The sequence below is a fragment of the Halichoeres trimaculatus genome, unplaced genomic scaffold (genome assembly GCF_033239565.1).
Source record: "Halichoeres trimaculatus isolate MK-OKI-2021-1 unplaced genomic scaffold, fHalTri1.1 fHalTri1_scaffold_20, whole genome shotgun sequence".
NCBI classification, from domain to species: Eukaryota; Metazoa; Chordata; class Actinopteri; order Labriformes; family Labridae; genus Halichoeres; species Halichoeres trimaculatus.
In genome coordinates this window covers 15,112,382-15,139,672 of record NW_027437198.1, presented here as the reverse complement: position 1 = coordinate 15,139,672, position 27,291 = coordinate 15,112,382, and the positions used below count along the sequence as shown (strand labels likewise).

At 41.9% G+C, this 27,291-nt stretch overlaps 1 protein-coding gene across 18 annotated transcripts in view; it reads right to left on the bottom strand.

Annotated features, from left to right (window-relative positions):
• nfixb (nuclear factor I/Xb) overlaps nucleotides 1-27,291 on the bottom strand; it is a 151,869-nt gene that overhangs the window by 85,460 nt on the left and 39,118 nt on the right. For 7 of the 18 annotated variants that reach the window (XM_074696806.1, XM_074696819.1, XM_074696816.1 and 4 more), the window contains exons 1-2: nucleotides 20,704-20,914; nucleotides 19,691-20,222 (exon numbers count right to left, since the gene is read on the bottom strand). In XM_074696806.1, coding sequence (XP_074552907.1) covers nucleotides 19,691-20,222; nucleotides 20,704-20,868 — 697 coding nt within the window. In that variant the 5' untranslated portion in view covers nucleotides 20,869-20,914. Of the gene's footprint in view, nucleotides 1-19,690; nucleotides 20,223-20,703; nucleotides 20,915-20,975; nucleotides 22,063-27,291 lie in introns of those variants that run through there. The other 11 variants (XM_074696809.1, XM_074696808.1, XM_074696812.1 and 8 more) reach the window with 4 other exon arrangements.

The following is a 27,291-nucleotide window of genomic DNA, read 5'->3' as shown; positions in this document are numbered from 1 at the left end:
CAGGACTGAGTCATAGACTTCTTGTTTTTCAATAAGCCCCCCACTGCACCGTGGAAACCAAACCTGGTTAGCCTCAGCTGTCTTTACCCATAATTCAACAACCCTGTGTGTTTGTTTTCTCTTTCTGCCTCTCTCCCCCTTCCTCGGCTTCTCTGACTCTGTAAGTGAAACCCTAACTGCTCCCTTCATTTTGATGCAGCCAACTGAGTTCTGCTGGACCAAAATGCCCTCAATTGTTATGGATGTGTGCCGGGGAGGGAAACTAAGCCTCGTGGATTGTTCCTCTGTGGGTGAAGCTTATAATGGTCTTGATTAGGAGAGGGCGGAAGAAAACCCGAGTCCTCGTGAAGCCTGTTATGTTTCAAATACAAACCTTTGGACCTTATTAGGAAAGGAGAAGTCTCTAAACTTTATTTTAAAAAAATCATAAAAACAAAGACGTAACAAAGTCACACTTCTGGTTTTCTCCTTGTGTGTGCCACTCCACGATTCAACAATAATTAACATGAGAGACATCCTGACACCCAGTTTGGCTGATGTTTTCATTAGTTACCATCACAATGACTCAACGTGGCTGCAATAATTCATGGACCACATGTTTCTGCAAAACTACTGATGCAGCTTGTCATCACACAGCTAGCAGCCAGCAAATCACCGAGTGGAAAGCGAAGGATGGAACTCTGTTGATGCTGTTGATGGGTGAAATAGCCACAGTTAGCTTAAGATATTTTCAGTTTTCTCTTCCAGCACAAACAATCTGCTGCATGACGTACAGTTGAGTTTATAGTTTCACAAGGAGAGCAACAAGAACACACTCAACAAACTTAAGAAGAAACTAACCAGCTCTTCAGACGCTACATGTTCCATGTTTTTCACCCAATACCTGCCAGTTGGTTTTGGAAATGACACGTCAACTGGTTTTAAGAGTTCTGTGGCTGAAAATTTATCACAAGAGTGTTGTAAGACAAAAAGCAGAAGTTGTGGGTTGTACTTCAGTTAGACGAGCATTACCTGTCATCTAATTACTGTGAGCAAGCCCTGAGCAAAAACATATTTATGAAAGTCACTCAAACTGTTGCTAATATGGATGGTTTTTTTTCTTGGTGTGATTTGTCTCTGCCCACTACAGGCCATAATCCCCTGTATGCAGATCTTGGTTTCTCCACAGTCTCGCAGGAGAAAGGTGGTAAGCTTATTGGTGGTTGTTGAGCTCTGCTTGGATGGAGAGCCAGGCCTGCCTGTTTGTATTGGCCAACTTTCAGCATTCCACATGTCTTTGTGCATTTCAGCTCCCTGACCTCAGGAGACCCTCCATGCTACTGTAAGTTATACTCACACCAGGAGAACAGATGCATCAGGAAGGAACGCTGAAAACCTACTGGTGCTCAGCTGGTTTCCAAAGGCACATGTAATGAAAAACTCAGACCACGCTGTAGCTGTCGCAGCAAATCAACTTGTGGTGTGAAATTATAATTCTATCGCAGTTTTCAGTAATCATATTTTGCATCATTTTTTGTTACTTGTAAGTTCTGCTTCGATTGAAACTAAAGCATTGAATTTACCCCTGCATTCTGAGAGGAGATGAGTAGATGCAGTGTTGATACTCCCCACCAGGCTCCCTGTGGAAAAGTCAGCAGACTACGATGTGTCAGACTGTCTGCAGTGACCCATGTGAGCTGAGCTGTGTCTTGTGCTTAAAACACATTGTCAGATAAGTCATAGGGTTTCCATAGAGAATTGAATTAGACACAAACTGAGTTAGAGCCGGTAATTAAAGACCAGTTCTAACTGTCTGATATAAGCGAGTGGGGACAGGGTAGATAAGGTCTTGAGAATAAATCATATTTAATTAGTATTAAAAAACATCTAAAACAGGCTTATTAATAAATAGTTCCCAAAATGAAATAATCATAAAAAACAATTGCCGCCAATTTGGTATTAACTGTTTGACTCAAAAGCTCAAAGGCCAAGGATTCCTGCAGGCCCAGCTCATATCCACGTCAGTGTTTCTGACAGAATCACACTGTAACTGAGACATGAGAGGCTGTGTGTACTGTATGTCATTTTAATTATATTTAGTCATCCATGCATTATAATCATTGTTAGACTAGTTGTCACAATACATTTTCTATGTACTTTTTATCCATTCACAAACTGATTTGCTCACATTAATTTTCTTTTTATGCTTATTAGAGCTGAAACGATTCCTCGAATGATTCGAGGTACTCGATTACAGAAATTACTCTAGTAATTTACTCCGCCTCAAGGAATAGTTTAATTTTAAAAATGATCAAAGAGTGGTATTTCAAATAGAGCTGAGGTCATATTAAGAGAGTTTTCAGACCCCTCAAGCTACCTCTTATACAAAATAGTAACTAGCAACAAATCTAGCTTCTTTTCTGGAGTTTGGAGACTAATGGGTCATTCTACGAAACGGGTGCCATTTGGGTCCGTAACATTTGATGAGCTGTACAAGGCAGATTTTGGAGCTACCAAAGCAAGTGCTCTTATTGACATGCTGTATCAGAAAATTCTATTTCTTAAAGAGAAAATTTTTCATTTGAAAAATTACTGCTCTTTAACTAAACAAAAATGTATTTTATCCGATTACTAGATTAATCGATGGGATTTTCAGTAGAATACTCGAATACTAAAATATTCGATAGCTGCAGCCCTAATGCTTATACATTCCCTCTGCACTAAACACACTCTATACTTTCAGCTTCCAGCTATCACAAACAGTCAACGAGGCTTGTTAATTGCATAACGTTGCACATTATTAGTTAGACCTTGTTAGAATGACACCACAATAATGCCCCAAACTTTTCAAAAAGCGGTGTGAACAGGATCATATGTAACATGAGAAATTGATTTTACAGACTAATTAGCCTTTAGCCCAGCTGTATCACTCTCGGTTTAGCTTTCTTCTGCTCTTCTGTCTTTTTCTGACAGTTAGGCTCCTGTGTCCACCATCACTACAAAATGAATCACAGAAACTTTTTTTTAGCAGAGAAAAAAACAGATATCTGTGTTTTATCTTTTCTCTCTACTAAACTTCATCAGCTGACGTGGTGTTGTCATAGAGACCTATAGACGAGCTGTAAATCAATCCATTCCTGCACGATCCGAAGTGGAAACTAAGAAGTAGCAATTTGAAGTAACCTGTAACTAGGGCAGTCACAATTATTACAATATTCACCAATCGCAATTATTTTTCATATTCGCAAATATTTTTCATATCCGTGATTACCGTGAATTATTTATTTTGGCCAATCTGACGTCATTGTGCTGCGCCAGCAGCACATAGCGTCACAGCCTTGGTGCCTCACTCACTCTGCTGTACCTCTCGTTATGGTCGGATAGTTAGCAAGGCTAGGCTAATAACATGGAGGGTGAGGAGGTTGTGGTTCCAAAGCCACGAACAACAGCACCACTCTGGATGCATTTCGGGTTTAAGTCTAACGACAAGGGAGAGCCTGGTAACGTGGAGGAAGCAATATGTAAACTTTGCTGTAAAAAAGTGCCGGTCAAAAGCAGTAATACAACGAATCTGAAGCAACGCCAGTAGTACCGAGACTGTACAATTACGTGAAGGATGACGTTCTCAAGGAGTTAAGACACCCGTGCTTTTTACACTTTACAGAGCCTAAAAGGTGAAAATATATTGTTTGTCCTGTGCAATTTTTGAAGACAACTATGTTTACTTGCCCTCCTGTCTTGTTTTTGAAAACCTAGAAGGCAAAAGAAACATTTTTGTCTGCATGTTACTGTTCAATTTGTTTACTTTTTTACTGTGTACTGATTGTATTCAAGGTTAGTTGGTTGGAGTTTCCTTGCGTGGTTTCCTTTGCCACTGCGTGGAGAAAAATTTGTTTATTAAGAAAGTCAAAGAGACTTTTACCTGACCACTGACCTGTGCACTCTGTTCATTGACTAAGAAGTCAAAGAAACCCTCTGCCTGACCTGTGCAGTATTTTATAACAGTTTAAGCCAAACAGGCAGAAATAATGCAAGTTTGCTTCAATGCTTGCCCTTTTGCAGCTGATTGATTACAATAAATCCTCTTAAGGAATAGAGAAGTTACAAATGTCTTTGTTTATTTCTTGATGTATACTGCTCTCATTCATCAAGGTTCCAGCACGGAATGGATACTATGAAAGCTAATTAGAAGTATATAAAGAAGAAAAAAGTTGACAATATATTTGTCAATCGCAATTATTTGTCTGACAATTAATCGTCTACAGAAATTCCTAATCGTGACAGCCCTACCTGTAACCAGCAAATTTGATAATCTCATTTTAAAGTGTGGATTATGATCAGGCATATATCTAGAAGGGAGACTTTTTCAAAATCACTTTCAGAATCCTCACAGTCCCTTCAAATCACTGCTTTAAAATGGGACATAATAAGTGACTCCTCTTTCACTTGCAGAACATGTGTCAAGCCTGGTTTATTTATGAGTATGAGTACAGCATACTCCTTATGTCCTATTATGATTACACACTCCTTAGGTTTTAGTATGATTTTTTAGAAAACATACTTAAAAAAATCTAAAACTACTCACTTATTATATGAGGGTGGCTTGCCCATGTCTTGCCAGTGTTTGGGAAACACTGTATTATATTAAAAAAGCTGAAAAAAAAGCCTTGAACAACTTGAAAAACTTCATTCCTTGAAGGCTCTGAGTCACATTATTTGCCTCTAGACTTTGTTCCAGTGGCAAATAATGGATATAGAGAAAGGGTATATGGGGAGCAGAGAGTGAGGGCAGACATGCAGCAATTAATCACAAGAACAATTATTTTAAGACCAACATGATCGATTATGCAGCTTTACTGTACACAGTACTCTACACAGTTCAATGACCATGTAAAAGCAGATTCTGTCACCGCATGTTGCCACAACAGTGTCACCTCACCCCAGAGCTCTAAATTCGTCACCATGACTGACCTCTCAGGCCGTGAAGTGGCATCATGAAAGAAAGCTGTAAGGGATGAGAAGAGCAAGAGAAGCAGCAAAGGAGCAAGGGTGATAAAGAGAGATTTGCAGGTTGAGAAACTAAAAGATGGTGCATGCAAAAGATTAGGAAGAGGTGCGGAGGTGATTAGGGTGAGAAGGGGGAGGGTTTTCTTAGCCAAATTAAGGAACAAGTAGTGCCTAGGGGCTGATCTAAACAGGATTTACCTGTTGCTGTCCCAAGGTGACTCACTTCACTCATTTACCCAACTGCGCCGCAGGGCCCAAACTCCCAAAGACCTTGTTAATTAAGGTGCAGACAAGCAAAACATTGTGTGTGTGTGTGTGTGTGTGTGTGTGTGTGTGTGTGTGTGTGTGTGTGTGTGTGTGTGTGTGTGTGTGTGTGTGTGTGTGTGTGTGTGTGTGTGTGTGTGTGTGTGTGTGTGTTTATTTAGATACTTGCAACCTCAGTCTCCTTGTGTGAAACTCTCCCCGTTTGGCTTCTTTTACTGAATTATCTGACACGGTCACCTCAAATCAGAGTCCCATGAGCTCCAATAACACAAATTTGATTTTTATAAAATCCTCAAGTGTTACAGTGCAGCTCCAACAGAGGCACTTCTGTAACAGCAACAAGAGCCCAATCCGAGGGGGGTGAAGTCAAAAGGAGGGATTTTCTTCCATTTATGAGGCCCTTTTTGTGTGAACCAGTCTGTTTGAATTAACATACTACAGCACAGACCTTCACATGTAAACAAACACAGAGCACACTCATCAGCAGGTCATGGCTGGAAGTCACCCTGCAGGTACAGGCTCTATAAAATCAAAACACCAAAAACAATAACTGTCAGCCACAATCAACATGGCTTGGACCAGCGCCTGGAACGGCTCCATCTATTATTTCATGACTGTGCAACGCAATGGAGAGCAAACCGTCGACTGCCCCCCACCAACACCACATGACTGAAGCGATTTCTATATCCGTCCTTTGCTGTAATGAGGACCAGGATGGTTTACAGACAAAAAACAAACAGGCATCACGTGGAGAAAGATAGAGAAAAGGATGAGGGAGAAGTAAAGAGAAGGAGAGAGGGTGAAGGGAGGGAGGGAGGGAGGGAGAGGGTCGTTTAGAGCAAGTAGTGAAAGTTGTCATAAAACAACAATAATAAGAGGCCTCAGTGCCACCCAGTGACCACATCAAGCCTCCAGTAATAACAGGCTGTGCAGAACACATGCCTCAGTTAGGAAGCGTGTGTGTGTGTGTGTGTATCTTTGTGTATGGCACATTAGTACTAGAAAGTGGCTTAAATAAGCGAGAAACATCATTCTCAACTTGGACACGTGCACAGTCCATCCTACACACCACAAAGCAACACTCAAGTGTGTGTAAATCCAGTCTTCTGTGCTGCGTTTGTAACATTTTTTCAACTGTTAGTTTATTTACAAGACATGAGATAAGATGCTTTTGGCCCTGATGAATGATATTACATATCTGCTGGTACTGTGCAAACACAATAACTGGAAGATGTCATCTGTCTGGTGCATTTAATTTAGTCCATCAAGCATTGTTGCCATTTCTAACCATTTTCACCCTGAGAGCAGCCTTTAACACCAGCTCTTACAGCATCCTCCTTGACAGATCAGCCTTTGAAACACTAACTCATCCAGAACTGAACAAGTCTTATCTCTCGGGCAGAAAGCTCTTTCAACTCAAACCTTTAAATCCCAGCCCTTTATTTTGTCACGAGTGGTGTTCCCCTGGGATTAGTCCTGGGGCCTCTTCTGTTTATCATTTCTCTTTAAACTCAACATCAGCCTCAATTGCTATGCTGATGACACCCAGTTCTACCTGTCAACTAAGTCTACCTACTACTACTAAGAACGAGAGAGTGATAGCCACTAGGGATGGGAACTTACAGTAGTCCCTTTACCCATTTACTCCAATTACCTGATGAACAAGTACTCACAGATTTTTTTTTTTTCTTTAACCGTAAACATAAAAAAGGGGTCCGTCGGACACAGGTCTCCTCGACCAACTCCATGAGCTCTCTGAAGCGTTCTAATACCACAAAATTTAACGTGCATCCCGTCAGTTGCTATTACGGTTATTAGCAGGCTAATCTGCTTCGCTTTGGTTCCGTCACAATGACGTATGCCAACATGACCAGCACATGGTGTGATGCGAGACAGCCTGTTTTCTTGATACTTCCAGGCATCACTTTTCTGGACTAACACGTCCCAGGAACAGCAGACTAGGGCCTAACGATTTTGGAAAATAATCTAATTGCAATTTTTTTAGACCAATATTGCAATTGTGATTTAGCATTCGTTTTTTTTGTTTGTTTGTTTTTTTTTTTATTTTTTTATTTTTTTTTTTGGGGGGGGGGGGGTATCTTCTGCATTGTTCACTTAACACAAGGTTTAAGTCATTTTATAGTTTTACTAACCAACAAAAGATACTTTTAGCATTTAAACAAGTCTTTTTTTGCATTTCTTAATTGAAAAAGAAAAAGGAACACTGTGAAATTTTACTGACCTCCAGTTGTCAGTAAGAGTAACAAACCATACAGAAAAATGTGACCAAGGGGTATGGCTCTACGATCTACTGGATGGATCTTTGTAGCCCACAGGGTTTTTTTTTTTTGCCAGAAAAAAAACAGCATTTTGAATTTTCTGGTTTTAAGGGAGAACAAGTACAAGTTACTATATTCCCGCCAGGTCTGTGTACATGAAACTTTTTTTTTTTTTTTTTTCTAATTGCAACCTTTGCGATTTGAAAATTGCATTCTATTACATTGCGATGTCGGTTTAAAATCCATTAATTGTTCAGCCCTACAGCATACAGTTCTGGATTTGTTGTGCTTTTGCTTTCGATGTAATAATATTTTCCTTGAGAGTTGCCGTAGCTGTCGTAACCCAGTTGTTTTGGCTGAAATATGGTTTGTGTATGCTAAAGCTGAAGCCGTGGCCAGAGAAGTCATACATTTGTATCCTGTTAATTATGTTCCTACTTTGTATATTCAGTTAAGCCAAAACAAAAGGTTGAGTCACACATGTAACATTCAAGTTTTGTAGCCAAAAGTCGCACTTCCTACTTGCAGGTGCATGAGTAACTAAATGTCACTTGAATAATCAGGTCTCGAGTACTCATACCCATCCCTACTTTCCACTTGTCCCCCCTCCTACTCCTCACAGTAACACTGAACACACACACTGTAGTAATGTGGAACATGATCCCTCATTTTTAATAATCCCTCAGATTTTTTGTTCTCAATTTTTGGGTCTTGATCCACCATTTCGAGACCAAAATTCAACAGACACACTCATACTCTCAAGAGCTTTCCAGCACTAAGCTTTCCTTTCACAGAGGTACTTACTTTTTACTGCTTGTTGACATAAGCATTACTGTTGTACATTGAATCCTGCAGAGCAAAGACCAAATGACCACATTTGCAGACCTAATGTGGCGAGCAGAACTGGAATAAAGATCAGTAAAAGTCTCTGTGAAAACACACTCAACTTGGTTAGATGAAATGGATCAATTGATGGAGACTGAGCTGGTAAAGAGGGTACAGGTGACATAACACAAAGACGACTACAATTTGAATCATTACACCCCTTATTGACATGAACAGGTACCAGGAATATCTATGGCAATTCTATCACAGTGTATACAAACAAACAAAACACATTCTTTAGTTTTGAAGGCCAGCAGCCAAAGACAAGTTGAAATATAAACACCTAGCAAAGCCAAAGTGAGTCCAAAATTAAATCAGCAAAGTTTCACTCTCAAGTGAGATAAACAGTGTGTGTAGGACATGGCTGTTTACCACAGCAGACCTGTGCAAAAAAAGCCAGACATGTAGCAGTGCAGGGATGGAGAGACCTGAGCCCAGGAGAGAAAAGCCTGTTCTTTTTCACAAACACCTTATAGGAAAAAAAACCCTGACCACAAAAGAGGCTCTGTGCTCGAGGCTATTTCAGTTAAGAGTTCTAGCCAGGACAGATCCTCTGAGAGCACATGTGAGATGGAAAGAGAGGAGGAAAAAAGGGAGCTCCATTTGGTTATCAACTTCCATGAATCCGTATTGGGAAAAGAAAGTGCGTAACTTGGTTCTGTTTGCTTAGCATTATGATATAAAATGTGTTAAGATGACTTCATCACACATCTAAAGCCTAATGCAAAGGAGACGGGAGACTAGGGTTGGGGGGGCACAGCTTTTTTCTGTAAGATGTGGAACACCTCAGATATTTCTCACTGGGATAGCAGCTTCAGCAATGCACAGTGAAAAAAACACGAGCTGAAAAATTGTTCCAGAGCCAGAAAGTGGGCTTAAGTCTAAGTCAACATCTATCACAACAAAGCATTTGACAAAGAGTCTGATTAAGATAACAAATATTTAAAAGTTTAACTCACTATTTGAACAACGTACTGTTTAGCAAAACATGACGTCATGAAGACTTGGTCCATAGATTATACAGTCTGTGGTGCATTTATGCCATTTGGATTCAAAGCCACTTTATCATTCCCTGGTTTAACCTGAACCACACCAGGTGGAGAGAGTACAGGTGGAGCAATAAGTTTGTTAATAAACTTGTCAAACACACTCATATGTAACAGGTGTGTTACTTAAATACCATCTAGCATTTCAAATATGATTTTAACAGGCGTGTTAAACCTGTCCACTAATTTGGTGAAATACAGCTCACTGTCTTGTGTTGACTGTGACTCATAAAACACAACACGTTAAATTTGCTGCAGGTGCAACCACTAAAAGTTAACAATTTGTGGCACATTCGCCCCATGAATGCCCACTTATGTCATCACAACGTTAACCAGGACCAGAGGAAGTGCTGTTGTAAGCGGTGATACACTAACCCGGGACTCACCTCGCATAACTGACGGTCTGCTTTATCCTAAGTGTAACAGTATCAGCTCTGCATGTACAAGAAACTGACACGTGGACTACAAAGCAGTGAGGGTCTGGTGAGGGTCTGCAGGGTCTGCTGTATCAGGCAGACCCTTTCTGTTGATGAGTCATGAAAGACAAGCAGCAGTATGCTTTGAATCACAAACAACGCAGCATGGCATGTGTCAGATCACATGCAAGTGACCGTCGCACACACACGCACATGCAGACGCACATGTGCACAGGAACACACACACATCACAACTGTGTTCATTCTGCAGCCCCAGCGTCCTGTTAGGCACCATTTTACAGCCAGGCCAGAGAGGAAAGTGAAAACAGATGAAAAGGAGAGAAATAACAATGGAAGAAATGTCAGGAAAAAAAGAAAGCCGGGATCAGAGATGCTCCTAAAGCCAAAACCGCAGATAAAAATCTGAGAGATAAAACTCAAACCGCAGAATGAAGGCCAGATTTCTGTGATTCACAGTCATCTGAAGTATTTTCTGTCTGCGTGGAGAAAGACAGTGAGGCAGAGAGTGTGGCAGAGAGGAAAAAAAAAAAAAAAGACTTCTCCCTCCTCCCTCCTTCCAAGTCTGGCAAAACACACTCTTCCCCTCCGTTCAGATTTACTGCTCTTAAATTGTTTGCCCTCTGCTTTTAATGGCAATCTCCAGATCATCAGCTCTTAAAATAAACAGCCAGGCTTGGATTACATTTTCTACCACCACTGAAGCAGAACACGCTTACAGAAACTGGTCTTGCACTCTTTCTGTCCATGTGTATGTGTGTGTGTGTGTGTGTGTGTGCACAGTCCTCTGTATATTTGGGTCCCTAGAGAAGGAGCGTTGCATAAATCTGTGTAGCAGATGAATGGGGTTGGATGCAGAAGCAGAGTTGTCTGGGTCTAATAATGGACCAATCAAGTGTTACTGCACAGAGGGCAAGTCTAACAGCTGAGCTGGGACAGAGATAATTCACCACCTTTATATAAGTCTGACAAATACAATCATAACACGAGAAGAGAACCAAGAGAAACCTTTTTTTCAGTTTTTTTTTTTTTTTAATGTTGACAGATTGCATCCAGTCAACAACCAGTGAGGGGGACCCTGGTGTACCCTTTCTAAGTGGACTGGGCACCCCACACACTAAATCCCACGCCTGTGACAGGACAGCTGGGTCATATCAGTGCATTAACAATTTAGTGCAAGTTGTTTTCTGCTCTTCATGTGTACATACAAGGCCCACAGGCATCAGGTGCGTCGGGGGGTTCAGGTGCTGGCTGAGTCCAGTGAGGACTCTCATGTGCTCCTGCTGCAGACAGTGTTTGTTGTTGCTCAGCCTGCTTCCATTGGCCACATGAGCGTATGCATGGAGGGACTCACACACACATTTCAAGCACACAGACAAACAACCTCTCCACGCGCTGCAGTCCTATGACACTAAAGAGAGACACCAAAGATGTAAATGTGTATAAGACATTCATGCTCTTTTTCGTTGTGCATAAAAAAATCTTAGCATGTGACTTTTCTTCAGTTTTAGCATACACTCAGGGAAAAAATGTAGAGAGAGGAGTGCATGGTATAACGATGTCATATCAAGAGTGGTAAACGTCATATCTACCATAACGCCATACAGCTTCTTCTAGATAAAACTCACATGTTGCCCCCCTGCACTGAATGAAATGTGTAAATAACATCAGGTGAAAATTTTGATCTAAAATTACTGGGTGACATTTTCATATGTCTTGCTTGGTCTGTATCCAACCATAAATGATCCACATCCAGAAATAATGCTGAGAAAATCTAATATTTGTGCTTTACCCAAAGGAATTGAATTATCTCTTTGAACATTCACATTCTTTACAACACAGACAAACTTAATGTTATAAGTAGCGACCTGTGATGTTTCTTTGCACATGCTCATCCCTACTCATTCCTGCTCTTGCTTATCGATTTGCATAAGCGTGGGGATGCCCTCTATAGAGTGAAAGTGATCTGAGTGGATTCCTCTGGCAGAGCTCTCTGCTCTGGTTGCCCACACAGTGGGCCAGAGAGCCACAGAAACAGAACAGCCCTGCACGCCCCCTTCACCGTGCCAACCAGGCCAGTCACTGACACTCCTTGGACATCGCCCAGGAAAGGTAAACTGAGTTTAAAGGAAAAAAAGAAAAGTGGGGAAGAAAAAAAAACAGAAAGTGGCCATGGTGACTCCTTTCATCTGGGTTTCTTTTGCCAAGCAGTGCATGGACAAAGTACGGCTATCAGGGCAGAATCGATTTCTGTCGTGTTCCACACGAGATGCAACTTTACTCCAAGAGATACATAAATAAAAGTAAAATGTAATATTCAAAATGTGTTGTTTTGATAAATAAATCCAAACGAACAATGTAATTATAATCTTCTTTCCCACTTATTTTTCCATATTTGTATTGCTCACCAGGGAGGCAGGAAAAACGGTTGTTTTTCTATCTTTTATGAAATTTATTCATTGACGCTGCCAATAAGAATTCAAATGAGTTTGAAATTATAGACGAGAGAGTTGAGCGCTGACAGTTGACGGGTATAATGAGAATGTTACCATCCAAAAATTGTACCCGTGAAATGGAGCTGGCCGGCCATATGAAAAAACAAACAGACGGAGAAACTGCGTGGAGGTGTCAGGTGAATTTTTTTCTCCTTCTTCTTTAATTTGTGTTTTGGAGCAGGAGAACAGAGCTGAACGAAGCCGTGTCCTGGACAGAGTTCTTAAAGGAGGTGTGAAGAAAGGATACCAGAATGAAGACCAGTTTATTATTGACTCAAAATACGACTCAGAGTTAAGTGAAGTTATGCTGTGATGGAGTGAGAAAAACTTCTGTATCATTTAAAACAAGCATTGTGGGTACAATATGTTGCGCTCTAAAAGCCTGAAGAGTCATAATCATAAAAACAGCTACAGGAAACTCTTTTACAATCTTGATTATCTGATCTTTCTAACCTGAGTTCAGAGCTGCAGACCACAGTGCAGTCAAACAGCCTCCTTTATTCTCCCCAGCAGCTTGTTCAAAGTGTAAATCCCTCTCTTCATTTCTTTGTCCCCATCTGAACGCTGCATTTGCTGTTCAGCTGCTTAGAGACATGGCAAGTTTATTTATTTATCCATTTCCCACTAATTAGAACATTTGCACTGACAAACATGGAAGCAAGAGGAATTAACGCCTAGTTTACACCCACCTTCCCCTGACTATCGCCTCCCGGGCGCAGGAGCTGGAGAAAGTGCAGTGTTTTTTTTAAGCGATGATAATGGAGAGGAAACACACAGGTGCACTTGCAGGGACACATGCACATTTTTCGACTCAAGCTGCTTTAATTAGACAGACAAGTTAATTACACAAGTTAGACTGATTTATAACTTTAAGTATGACAAGCCAGAGCAGACTAATAGGCCCAGAAAGGAAAACACAAAAATAATGGATGGTAAAATAAAGACAACCTGTAGCTTCGTTCCATACTGTGCTCAGCACAGAGGACTGGACCCCCACCCTTGGAACCCCATATATTCACTCTGTTCTTTAGGGGAACAAAAGCGAGGCTCTCGAGGCCATGGGTGAATCCATGAAAGGAAGAAAGGAGTCCTGCTCCTGGTTCTGGCTGAATAGGGGCCTTTCACACTTAGAGAGGCCTGTTTACTCTCCCTCAATAATGGCTCTAATTTTCTGATCATTATTGAGTAATTCCATCCACCCCCACACCCACACCCAGCGTTAAACACTTTCTCCAATCATTCACAGCACCGGGGTCTTGTCTCTGAAAGGGGCCCTAAATGTGTTCCCCAAATTATGTAAAATATATCTTAACGTCCTTCCTTCCTCAAAAGTTCTAAATCCTAATAAACACGTCCTGCTCGGCTGGAAAGGCGAAATAAAAATCTAACATCTGATGAAAAACTAAATAAATCAGCCTCGTTAATTTGCCACTGACTTTTTTTTTTCCACATGTGGATCTCTTCTGTGATTGGAGAGAAGCAGGGCTTTATCCTCCATTTTGTTTTGGACCTAAATCCAGAGCAGCACCATTACACCGACTTAAAATATTCGCTCTGCTAAAAGCCGGTGGAAAATATTTGGGATGGAAAATAAGAAAAGAGAAAAAAAACATGCAGTGTAGGATGACTGTCATCTTTTCAAGTACATCCCAGAGAAATAGAACCCGAGTTTGTACGCTGAGCGTTCGTTTTTCTATGCAACCCGCAGAGAAAAACGCAGCCATAAGTTGTGGCAGGGGCGTGAGGGGACACACAGAGGGGAAGACGTGTTAAGCGAAAACAAGGATATGGGGGAAAAATGTTAAAATGAGAGAGAAAGAAAGGATCAGAAGGAGAGACGTTGGCAGAGACTGTGTCGGTTTGAAAAGCTGGCACCTTCTAAACAGAGCTGCAGCTTTGGGTGCCAAATGCTGCCAAACAGCCCCACAAGCCTGAATATCTGCCCTCCCTCTCTCTTTGTTTCAGCGAGGCATTTTGCATCATCTTTATTCTACGCTTTTCCTTTTACTTTATATCAGCGCGCAGTATCATCCGAACAGAAGTGACTGACATTTATTACCATTAAATAAGAGAATAAATACAGCAAATGAAAAAGCATAGAAAGATAATAATTTGTGTATTCTTGATTACTGTTATTTCAAGGATTTTATTCAGTTTGTTTTTTCTGTAAAAGGATTTTGTTTGCTAATCATCGCTAATTTTTGCTTGGTTCTGAATTTACACAAAATTTCTAGAGACGAGGGATCAGCGCTCGACAGTTTCACGCTTTTCCAGTCCTGTTTTCCGTATGGAAAGCGCTGTCCCAATTACAGGGCAGCCTCCCCGTGCTCTGCTCCACTGGGCCGAGGGAACAAGGCGCGAAGCGGACTGATCAGAATCTGGTTTGCTGGGAAGCCGCCCAGAAAAAAAAAAAAAAAAAAAAAAAGAAACATTCTCTTCTTACTCTCCTTTACACTCCTCTACTGCCTTCACCTCTCCTCTCTTCCTGCGCTTTTGCCCCTCGGCTCAAGCTGCTAAGAAGCCAAGCCACCCCTCTTGAGCACTGATACGTATGTTTTTAGGGGACAGACAGATTTCAGGCCTGGCGCCCGTACAGAGAAAAGAGGAATGGTCGTGCTAATTCACACAGCGAAATGGAACCAGGAACCACACGAAAAAGAGGGATATAAAGAAAATACCACATCCATGACTACAATCAAATCAATGCAGTTATTGTTTTTATATTTACTCCTTGTCATCTATCTTCACTGCATGTTTACAAATCATGTTATTTAGCTAATACCTAAAATATATTTTACATTTTTTTCTGAAAAAAGGATTAAAAAACAATGTAGGCTGAGCTGCTAAATTGCTGAAAGAGACACCATAACATTTGTTTATTAACCTTAATTGCACAAAATAATTAAAAACCATCGTACAGTGAAATTAGGAAAGAAAGCTAATCCATGTTGCTCACAATAGCCACTTTCTGGTACAAGGCATTTTTCTATTTGCAAAGCTAAGACCTGACCTTTGTTTCAAAATTAGGCTTAATTCAATCATATACTCAGTCTTTTGTGTATCTTTCTCAGTATTATTCACTAAACTGGATAATTACAGTGTATTTGGAGCAGGCTGGCCTACTACCAAGCCAACAGAGCTGCTTGAAAGTCGGACCTGAGTGAAGGAAAGTTTGGAGAGATGGGTGAAAGGAGGTCAGAGGATAAAGCCTTTGTGTTTTGCTGTTTCATTAACTTATTTGAGGCTGTGATCATACTTGGATAATCTGTTTACCAGTGATTGCTTACACTCCTGCGCTCCAGTCTTTCTCTTCTCCTCCCCTCTAGGAAATACACACACTACAGAAAAAGACATTGGAAAAACCGGGGGCTCTGAAAATGAGCCAAACCAAGGCTGTCGGAGGCCCCTGTGCTTCGGTGAATATTAAAAACGCCACAGTGTCACTGATGCTGTCCCTGTCATGACAGGGGAGCTTGCTACAGCTCAAACTTCATTGGGCACATTATTTCAGATGACAACAAAGCGTAAGAAAGTTTCCGTTGAAAGTGTCGGACCAGCAGTGTTTTTCACACCAGATGAATGTGGCTCCCTCGGCGCCGACACTCTCTGTTTCTCTGTCGGCCCGGGTTACGGACCGGTGCCAGAACACTGGAGCACAATTCTGCTCTCCGTCCAGAAATCGCTGCTCTGCTCGACACACTGCCAAGCAAAATAAGAATGTTTTTTTTCTTTTTAATCATTATGTTTCCCTCATCTTTTCTTTTGTAAACACTTAACAACTGACAGGACAACAGTACTTGACCGTACAGAAGAATAACTGCAGCTACGATCTCACACTCTTACTGCACATATTCCACTACTACAGTGCCAGCGACACGCTGGTGTGAAATAGAAAAACCCCACTTTGTCCTGATTGGTTTCTTCTTCATTATGTAACTGCATCTGATAGCTTTACCTCCTTTTGAAGCTGGGGCTACTGGGCATAGCAGATAAGATGTGTTTGATGGATTAGCGTGACGTGAAGGCGTTAAGTCTCTCAGTCTGGCTGTCTGTCTCCTTGTCGACTCCTCTCTTTGTTCGCCTCTATTAAAAGTCTCTTGGCCATTTGTAATGGCGTGAACACACACAGTGGACACATTGATGGGTAAATGAACATCTTAGCGGAGCCCTTAGCAGAATAGAGATACAAAGCAGCCTGGCTCACGCACACACTCACACACAGACACACACACAGTTTGCTTTCTGACCTGCTCTCTCTGTTCTGTCTGACTTAAGTGCAAAGTGCAGGCATGGAGAATAAAGCAAAAACATATTTTTATCAAGAATCCATCACACACATCGCCCTGAAACGTGACTCTAAAGTGGAGGAAAGCCCCCGGGCAACCGCCTGGCGAGGCAGACTTAAGTTTTAAAAAGACCTGATCAATGATGAGATCAGACTCTTGATTGTCTCCTTCCATCGTCCTCACTTCCTCCACATCCCAAAGCCATTATTCTTATCATTATCATCACATGCACCAGAATCAATGACAGGAAAATGAACCACTTCAGGGGACGACTCTGTCAACTGCGATGATAATATCACGATCTGTGCCTGTGTGTACAGCCAGGTACTTGTCAAAAGAAAAATGCTTCTTTTTTTGACGGGGAATTCTTTCCTGCTGCGAAGCAGAAGCGCAGATCTGGGAACAGTGACTGTGATGAGTCCCAGCTTTCACTGCCCCTCCTGAAAAGACCCAAGTCTATAATTGGACAAAAGCAGGGACACATACTTTACTTTAGGGAAGCAAAAACAGAGGGGGAGGTTAGTGTGAGGAGGGGAAAGGGGGTTATCTCCTGTTCTGTCAATCACCCTGCTTGAAAGCAGAGCCCCCTCTGCAGCTGGCGACAGTGACATCAGTGGGACAAGAGAACTGAAACACCGCAGCAGGGAAGGGCGGATAAAGCGGCTGCGGTCCAATCATCAGGCCTGGCAACTGATAGCTTCCGCAAGACACAGACACCCTGGAATGAGGAGCTAAGAATACAACTGTAACGCTGCCACCCTAAAGGTTAGAATGGAGCCACAGCGTGTCTGTCCTCTGTAAACTCTGGTTAACCCCAGCCAGCCTCTGGAAAACGGGGCAGCTCGAGCTGGTACAAAGAGCTGTCTTTCATTTCAGTCGTTTCTGAAATTTCTCTCCTTTTGGAGCTGCGCAGACCGCTCTTTAGGTTGCTGTTTGATCAAAAAAAGGAGAAATCTCCTCAAAACAGAAGACATTGTGACAAGATACGGTTCTCAACTCACCCGGCTAATTCAAACATGAGCAAAAACAAAACAATTTCTAATACGATGGAAGCTTTTTGCAATCTTAAAATTGTGTGTACCCACGTAAAGGAATGGTATATTTACTACATAACAATATATGAAAAGAAAAACACCAATCATTGAGATGAGGGGCAGCCTAGTGTACTTCCTGGAGTGATTGGCTGATGGAATCTGGCACGGAATAAAAAAAACGGCTTTTCTCCGAGGGACACAGGCTGCGCTGGGAGCTAATCTGAGTCGCGGTTCGCCACGGCGCATTCTGGAACAGGAAGAGGCGCTCACGGAGGCCCCGCAAACTCAAGCAGAGTTACACACTGGGCTGAAAAGAGCCTGGCAAGGGCTATTCTGTCACAGAGGAGCGCTGCACGTCCCTGCCAAAGGGGGGAACTAAGGCCCTGTAAGTGTGTGCCAGTCCGTGGTCAGAGACGAGGGCTAATAGTAAAGAGCAAAGAAGAGAAGAGAGGACACTGGAGTCCACCTGCACACACACGAAACATGACTGGGAGTGAAAGTATCTCCATGTCCTCCAAAACAAGAACTTAAATATTGTGAATAAAAACTGCATGACAAGATGAATTTGTATGCAGGACACAGGAACCTTTAAATGAGTGTTTGTCCGACACAAATAAACAGCATGGATCCATCACTAAAAAGTGTGTGTGCTTCCTTTCTGAGATTAAAAATTAACACCTTTTCAACATTTTGAGCCACATCGTTCTATATTTTCACAACTTAAAATCTCAGATCTGTAACGAGATCAGAAGTGTGATTATAATGGTGGTGCACAACTCAGACATTATGACAGATTGTCTTACAGATTTTTGAAAAAAAAAGTTATTTTGTTTAGGGAAAATGTGTTTTTTCAGGGGTTGGGAAGTTCATGAATTGTTAGAAATAATTCCTTATAATGTTGATTTTGAGGTAGAAATCAGTTGCTATAAATTACCTTCATTTATAAACCTCATACCAGCAGTAATAATTTTTTTTACAGATGTTTGGAGTAAAAATAACCTGTACACACACTGTAAACAACATATTAAAATATTTTAGGCCACAGCAGGAAACTCATTTGCCAAAAAATGTAAAATAAAGACTGAAAAATGAGACAGAAAAGCATTTTGTGTAGGACAACATGACAAACACCGAGTACGGCAGCTAAATGAGTTGTGTTTGCATGCAGGGTTTGAGGCAGTGGTTGTGTGTGTGTGTGTGTGTGTGTGTGTGTGTGTGTGTGTGTGTGTGTGTGTGTGTGTGTGTGTGTGTGTGTGTGTGTGTGTGTGTGTGTGTGTGTGTGTGTGTGTGTGTGTTGTTGTGTGTGTGTTCAGGCTGGTGTAAAGCTGAAGAGGTTGAGGCTGCAGACCGTCAGACCCTCCCCGCCGACTGAACTACCTGGGACAGGTCCAGTTATTGATGCAACCTCTCAACCATACACAAAAGACCTCACAGACGCACACCACACTGCTACTGATACACACACCAATCTCAGAATAACACACACATGGATTACAGACATGTGACAAACTGCTTCACAGAAGCGCACGTATGCACATGCATGCACACACAGATAAACAGGTTTGCAGATGCTTTTGTTTACAGATGGCACCGGAAAACATGCACATTTGGATTTAGACAAATTTGCACACAAATACTTGAACAAATGTACCAACGCAAACATATCTCTAGGTAAACACAGGTTTTAAGCCGCACTGTCAAACTCTCAGAATCTCTTTAAATCAGATAGAAACATCCATCTGAAAGACATTTTTCAGAGATTACACTATGCAGACTGTCCCTTTAAATGTCAAGACGCAGACGCTATCTCAGTCCTGTTTGGGTTTTTCAAAGTCTGGCACAGGCTCAGCTCAGCACACAGTAAAGGCAGCATCTTATCGGTGACTCACATGCCAAGGTGTGTGTGGCACATGATGGGCTGCCCTGTGTGTGTTTCTATGTGAGAGTGTAAAGCGTACTTGCACTGATTCTAAACACATACCTGGTGTGTGGACGAAGTAGGCCAGGTAGAGGTCCAGCTCCTTGACCGTCACTCCAATGTGGTGTGGCTGGACACATAGGCCGTGGTTAGAGCACTGGGGTGACTTGACCAGCCGCTCCCCATCCGTGCTCTCCAGGGGGCTCCCCTTGAACAGGATGACCATTACTAGGTCCAGCCGCCACACCTTGTCAGCCTGGCGGAGGCAATCGATGCGGCGGATCTTGCCCTTCTGGTCAGGGTTGGACAGCACGCAGCACGGGGGCTTCTTCCCCGTGATGGTTAGCACAAAGTCCTCACGGAACTCGGGCCGGATGTCCTTGCGGAGCTTGGCCAGCAGGCGGGAGGCCCACTTCTGCTTGATCTCCGGCTTTTCCCCTAGCAGCTCGTCCTTCACCGCACGCTCCTCATCCTTGGTCATTCTCTTCTCGTGCTTCTTGAAGTACTTGCGCTTGCGGGCCTGCAGGTTGAACCAGGTGTAGGAGAAGGCACGAACATGGGGGAGGAGGGCCTCAATGAAGGGATGAAATTCATCCTGACGATAGAGAGGAAAGCATCGAGTTAGGAGGCTGAGAAAAGGTTTGCAATTCAGAATTATTCAAATTCATCTCTTTGCATTTTTTCCATGATAAAAGAGAGCACAGGGTGATAGCAAAATATATCATATTGTTAAAATAAGTCAAATCTAAATCACTAGGATGACATGAATTTACAATAAAACACAGTTTACTTAAATATGAAAGTTAAAAGAAATGACAATGAAATTATAGTTTTCAATAAAAATATGTTAAAAATGTTTTATCAAAACCATTCAGTAAAAATATAAACAGATAAACAGCAATAACAAATAAAATCATGTTAACTGTAAAAATAACTTTTCATAAATAAACAGAACATCCGAGAGAACAAATGTAAAATGCATAAATTGAAATCTTAAAGTAACTGCAAAGCTGAGCCAAGTTGCGCTCCCGCTGCTGTGCTGTAAAAGGAAAAGTTATTCTGCTGAACCTTAATACCTTCACTACATATCTCTGGGCAACAAAGCCCAGATCTCGCCACAGCGTTCCTGTGCCAGGGTTGCCACACACCGGTCGCTCACCGCCAAGCTTTGCCGCCACAAGACCACTGTTGAAATGTGCAGCTAAAAGATCAGCCATACCATTTCCTATCTGCTCTACCATGCAAGGGAGCTCCAACCAGACTCACATTTCCACAACAAACTGAAGGCAGACAGAAATCACCACAGAAAACCACACAGCAAGAGGAAGACAGACGGCCTGGTAGTTACCATTTTGCACTCTCATCATAAATTTGGCACAGCGTTTAAAGTGAAAAAAAAAAAAAATCTCCTGCACCAGTTTTTTTTTCCTCCTGGGCTCCCCAATGTAAAGCAAGAGCTGGTTTGGCAGACTGTGGAGAATTAGCAGATGAAAAAAAACTTGGGGAGGGGGTTGTAAAAAAAAATAATTAGCAGGATACGCTGCTCACTAAAAACAACGGGCCAAAGTTTAAAAACAAAAACAAAATACCCCAAGATTTAAGTAGCGACAAAATTTAATGCAGTAGGACCACAGCCAGCGGCTCTTTAGAGAAAGAAAAAAGGGGAAAAAAAAGACATAAAAAGTTGTAGCGAAACAGGAAAAAAATAAGTAAAAATAGAAATATTAACAGAGTCACACTGAGAAAGTAAAAAAGAGTTTCGGGAAAGATGCACTTAAAATAATCGCTCCTTTATGGATTCCAAAAACTACGAAAAAAAGAACCTTGAAGCGAAAAAAAAAATCCTTGGCAAAGTGTAATTGGTAGTGGTGTCTGTTCTGATCCCTGGGCCCGGCGCAAGACTCACACACACTCTCTCACACACACACACAGATGGGGGGGCCAGGGAGAGCAGAGCACAGAATAAAGAGAAAAAAAAATAGAGAGCCGAATCAATGTTGGACGAGCGCATACGACCGCTGGCAAAGCCAAGTGCTGCTTCTTTTTTCCCCTTTTCTCTCCAACTCTCTCTCTTTCTCTTTCTGTTTCTCGCTCGCCGTCTCTCGTCCTCTCCACGTTCTTTCCCTAACCATTGCTTGAGCCTTTGCCAACACGAGTAGGGCCCACCTATTTGGCAACAAGATGCCTGTAGCCCAGCCAATGCGTTAGCTTCAAGAGCTGGAAGGGAGGGAAAAGAGAAAGAGGAGAGGGGGGGGCTGTAGTGGCAATGAGAGGGAGAGCGAGCAGAAGAGAGAGAGAGAGAGAGAGAGTGTGTGTGTGTGCTTGTGTGTGTGTGTGAGAGAGAGAGAGCAGGAGGGAGCAGGTGGGAGTGTAAGAGAGCGCACAGCCTTGTCCGACGCCGCACAATTTGCCAAATCGACAAGTTCCACTCTGACACGGAGGCAAAGTTCAGGGGAGCAAGTCTTCTCCTGCACCAATCCCTGCAGCCCTCAGCCCGCCTCCATCTTTACTATGGCCGCCATCGCCTCGTCTCCCTCATCCCCCCGCCCTCTTCTGCGCTCCTCTGTCTCTCTCTACCCTTCTCTGTGCTTGCATAATGCCACCTTGGCAGAGGATGGCAAAGAGAGGACACACAGCTTCAGAATCCCTCCAGACCCCACCACCGGCAGCTGCTCATGGGTTTACCACAGCAAAACAAAGAGGGAGAAACAAACCCAGACAGCCACACTCCTTTGACTGCACACACACACACACACACACACACACACAAATCAATGACGAGATGATTTAGAGGCTAAATACAGAAATGGTTACAGAATTTAAAAGACGGAGGAGGCAGAGAATTTGCCTCATTTTTATGTAACCGCTCTGAAAGTGAAAGATAAATGGTCAGCTAGCTTTTTCCATTAAATCCTTCTTCCCAAAAATTTGTTTCAGAACCTCCCGGGAGGATTTTGTGTTCGGTGTGTGAGCAGCGTTGGCTGCCATGTTGTCTCATCGTGAAGCATGTCATTCAGGATAGCACCTGCTCCTGCAGACAGTCTGAAGGCACAAGTGCTGCTGATTCATAGACCAACCAAACAAAGACGAAAGACAAGAGGAAAATTCACCGTGTACTGAAATTCCTTCGTTCATGTGCTGTTCGCATCATCCACAACCCTGCCAAGGCTGGAATCCAAGGCACCAGAATCCATCCAACCTCACCAGGAGGCTGGCTCGACTTAAAATCACAACAAATGCAGATGCAAGGAACATGTGTGGAGCTGACACTATTAGTCTATTAATTGACAAGTCGATAAAAGAACCTGCACCAATTCCAACAGCAGACTAAGTGCAAAACACCTCTTGATCACGGCCTCTACAGAACGGGGATTTGTAGATTTGTCATGTAGGAACATAATTGAATGGAAGGTAAAAGTTGAAACTAAGGCATTTAGAGAAAATAACTACTTACAAAAGCATTTTTCAGAATACGTTCTCAATTTCAAAAGCAGAAAGTAAACTTTTGACTAGTCTCACCCTCTGGTTGTGAGGATTTCCTCCTTTTTTGTCGCTTATGGAAGTAAATAAAAAGTGTATATTTAAAATTCCTTGCATCAAAGATCTTGGGCTACTTGCAGCTGCAATGACTATTTTTCACATTCTGAAACATAAAACAGACCCAACTATTTAATGTAATAACTATTCTTAAATAAGACAGATAAACCAATAAAGAAAAAAACAACTTTAAAAGCTGTTACCAGACTATGCCAGCTGGATAATGGTGTTTAAAGGCTAAAATAGTGAAAAAGGTCATGTAGGTGCATAGAAAACCTGCGTAATGAAAGCAGAGTAGCAAACACAATAAAAATGTTTCCCCCTCTTTTGCATGGCAGCCTTCATTTATCTTCAAATCATGGGCATTAGCCTGATGAAACACAGATTACCTATCCTGTGATAAAATAGCGAAGGATAACACACCTCCACTTCATCTGTACTTGCTGTGTGTCATTGTGTGATGCCAAACTGTGATGTATTGCTAGATAAACTAACACAGGAAGCCTCGAGGTTAACATATCTCAATGAGCTTTGTAATTCAGTGAGTTTACCGCACAGGTTTTAAACTTATTGGGGCCCTTCAGTACATTTTAAAATACATTCGAGTGGCACTTCAATGTGACCTCCGTTTTCTGCTTTTCACTAGAAGAATAGCGTCCCTTGGATATCCCTGACAAAACCAAAAAAGTTACTTACATATGTCTACAAGAGGATAAAAGTCCTTTCATTTCCCTTACATAAACCGCTGTTGTGCAGTAACTACAAAAAAATGTACGGGGTGATAAGCTAACGATAATCTCCCTATGAGAGGAACATGGAGGTGTCTGATTTTTTTTGCTGCGTCACACAAGGCCTACTGTCTCAACGTCCACTTTCCGGCATGAAAGTACATTATTTTTGTCCAGAGACGATTAAAAAGTTAATTTCTAGGTTCATCTTCTTACCTGGAAACTTAATTAGTGTTGAATAAACGTGTACCTTGCATTAACGGTTTACTTCTGCCGTTAGCCAGTGCATCAGAGCCACACAGCGCGTGTTTCCGGTGTTCTCTCATTATCACCTTCACCCTAAAAGCCTCAGAAAGTACTGTGATGATGCCACCGGGGTGATATTATAAGCCTGAAAATATATAGTGAAACAAACAAACAAAAAACAAATAATAATAAAAAAATAATAATTACATAAATACAATAATAAAAAAGAGAGAAAAATGACCCCAGCCTTGTTTTCTACTCCCCGCTATATTCACAAATTATTCCCAATTTCCATGGTTTGTTTGTCCTTTCACCCTCAAATGCCATCAAAATTCAATTTACAATCCCCAAATAAGTAAATAAAATGCACAGGCATATCTATGGGTCATATCCTTCCCTGTAGCTTATAATTCTATTATCTTATTACACAGGGCAATACTTGAAACCGGGTCTTCGTTAGAGGATACAAAGAATAGCGTGTCAATAGCTGAGGAGACAAAAATGAAGAAGAAAAAAAAGGGCTGGCATCCTCGCAAACGGAACACTTTTGCGCAAGCACACAAGCCCGACGTCAATTAATATCAAGAGAACACTGCAAAGTGTAAACTAAAAATGATGTCCCAGCTGTGAAAATGTAGAATCTTCCAGAAACGGCCTAAATTACCTGGAACAGTCAATTCTTGAAGGCTCTGTCTGTGTTAAAGCTCGTTTTTTATTTTCCCATATAAGCTTCGTTGTTTCTTTTTCTTTCCTTTTTTTTAAATATCACACAATTCGGTGTTTAAAAAGCCCCTCATTAATATTGTTTTTGTTTTATTAACCAAAGCATTTGAAATCATTTCTTTTCCCCATAAAACCTAGATTTTGGTTTAATAATTTGTTGCCCAAAAGCCTAAACTGAATTTAAACAGTCCATGACGAGACAAAAGAAATCATTTTGAAGTCCTTTATTTTTCAATTCTCCGCACGTCTGACCGAGACTGCGGAGTTGGCTGCCAACTTCAGATTAACTCTTTCAGTGGGGAGAGAAAAGGCTCTTTACTCTGAAAAACCCCACAGTTTGATTCATCAGCGTCTGCGAAGCTCTTTGTGTTTTCAGCTTCATTTGGACAATCAGTAGAGGGTTAATCGTTGAAAACATTAAATATATATCATTTAATCAACGTGCATGAATACTCATAGAATATTTTATTTTTTGCAATTACAAAATTTTCTTCTAATTTTGGTCCATTCTCATTTTCCTGGGTCTTCTTGCATGCTCCCTTATTGTTCAAGAGCAGACTTAACCTAATTGTGTATATAATAGATCTGATAAAGTTAATCACAACTGAGATTTCCTGTTTTTTTCAGCCAATCTAAAGCATAAAACTCCTGCAAGAACATAAATGTAAGAATCATAAGAATTCAGGTTTGTCAAGAGCTCCCAACTGCAAAAGATCTAACCATTACTGACTTTGTAAACCAGGCGGAGACTGGTCGGCCTTGCAAGCATCTTTACACAAAAAAAAAAAAAAAAAACAGTGCATGAAGGCACATCAAAATAAAAGTCTGTTTATTTGTTTTTAACTCATGCAACCTTGTTAAACTTCAAAAACATATCAGGAGTAGTAGTTATCGTGTTCCAAAGAGCAAATCTTTTGCCAAGAAATTAAAACCCTGGCAAGCTAAAATGCATTATTGTGTTGTTACCAAAATTCCCTCGTTTGAATTGTTCTGCAGTCTTTGTTGAATGATTTCTGCTCTGTGGAACGAGGACTTTTTAAAATAAATGCTAAATTATAGGTTTAAAAAAATTCAACCAACTTAAAGTCTTTTCCTCTACGACCCATAATGCCCTACAGCAGGACTCTTCCCCATGCTCTGTCCAGCTTAGTCCTCTGGCACCTGACCTCACCTGCATCTCATCAGACCAATTAAAGCCTGGTCTACACAACCCCCGGGCCTCCCAGCCCCTGGTCCTTCATTAGTGTGTCTCCGGGCTGCAGGGGCTCGGCTCTGTCCTCTCCTGCCCAGCTGAGTGTCCCTGACCCTGGACGGGGCCTGACATTGGCTCCATGTTAACCCTGGGTTTAGACCAGAGTCACAGAGCTGGGGCAGGTGGGAGGGGTGGATACAAAGACATACATTCATTTGAGACCATTTGAGAAGGCAAGGATGCTTCGGTTGAGATCTGTAGGTGTTATCATCCAGGTAAATTCCCTGTTTGAGGTAGGATTACAAAATGGCAGATGTGCTTCCTGTGCCCTGATGTTCTAGTCTTTTTAGCTTACTGAAGTCTGCAGCACTGTCTAAGTGTGTGCTAAATGCTGTATTCATTCCTGGTTGTTAGTAGCAGTTAGAGGATGACACAGGATAAAACTTTTAGAGACAGCCGTGGGGTTCTCTTTTAGGGTTTTCTGAGACCAAACTCTCTGTTAAAGCAGGGATTAAGTGATGCGTGGAGATCCACAAAGCCCACTGTCCAGAGTTGGTTGCACTTCTCCGAATTTACAAACCAGCGCATTACTATGTGTGAAAAATCTGTAAGCAATTTGTGGTGGCTGCGTGCTAACGTGCCTGGGGTGGGCCGCGTGGGGTGGAGTGGGGGGCACCAAGCCGAGGAGGAGGCACGCACGGCACATTCCAACCCCACAAAGGGGCTCGGCTGCCTGGCCGCACAGCAAAAACCAACTGGGTCCTCTGGTTCTGAATTTTCTTCAACCAACCACCAATACAAGCCTCAATGTTACACTGTGTTTGACAAGGAGACCTGGTTGTGGATGATTCGTGCACAGCAAATCACTGCGCTGCACACACATAAATTCAAAGGAGAAAGGTCTAGTGTGATGCAAAATGAAACAAAAGCAACACAAATCATACTCTGAAAGCAACAAGAATGAGGTGATCCAGATTACTTCAGGGTATTTTGTTTTGTGATTCACTCTAGATATTTTATAAAACATTATGTGTTCCTGCTTGAGGAGGTTTAAATCACGTTCAGACATGCAGATGTACTTGGATGAAGATGTCAGTATTGATGAGTGAGGAGTGAAGAAGTGGAGGAACACACTGACATACATTTCACCTACAGATAGTGCTGTATCATGCTGCTTATGAGACAGATTAGGAAGATGCTGATGTCACACTTTCTTGAGTTAACTTTAAAATCAAAGT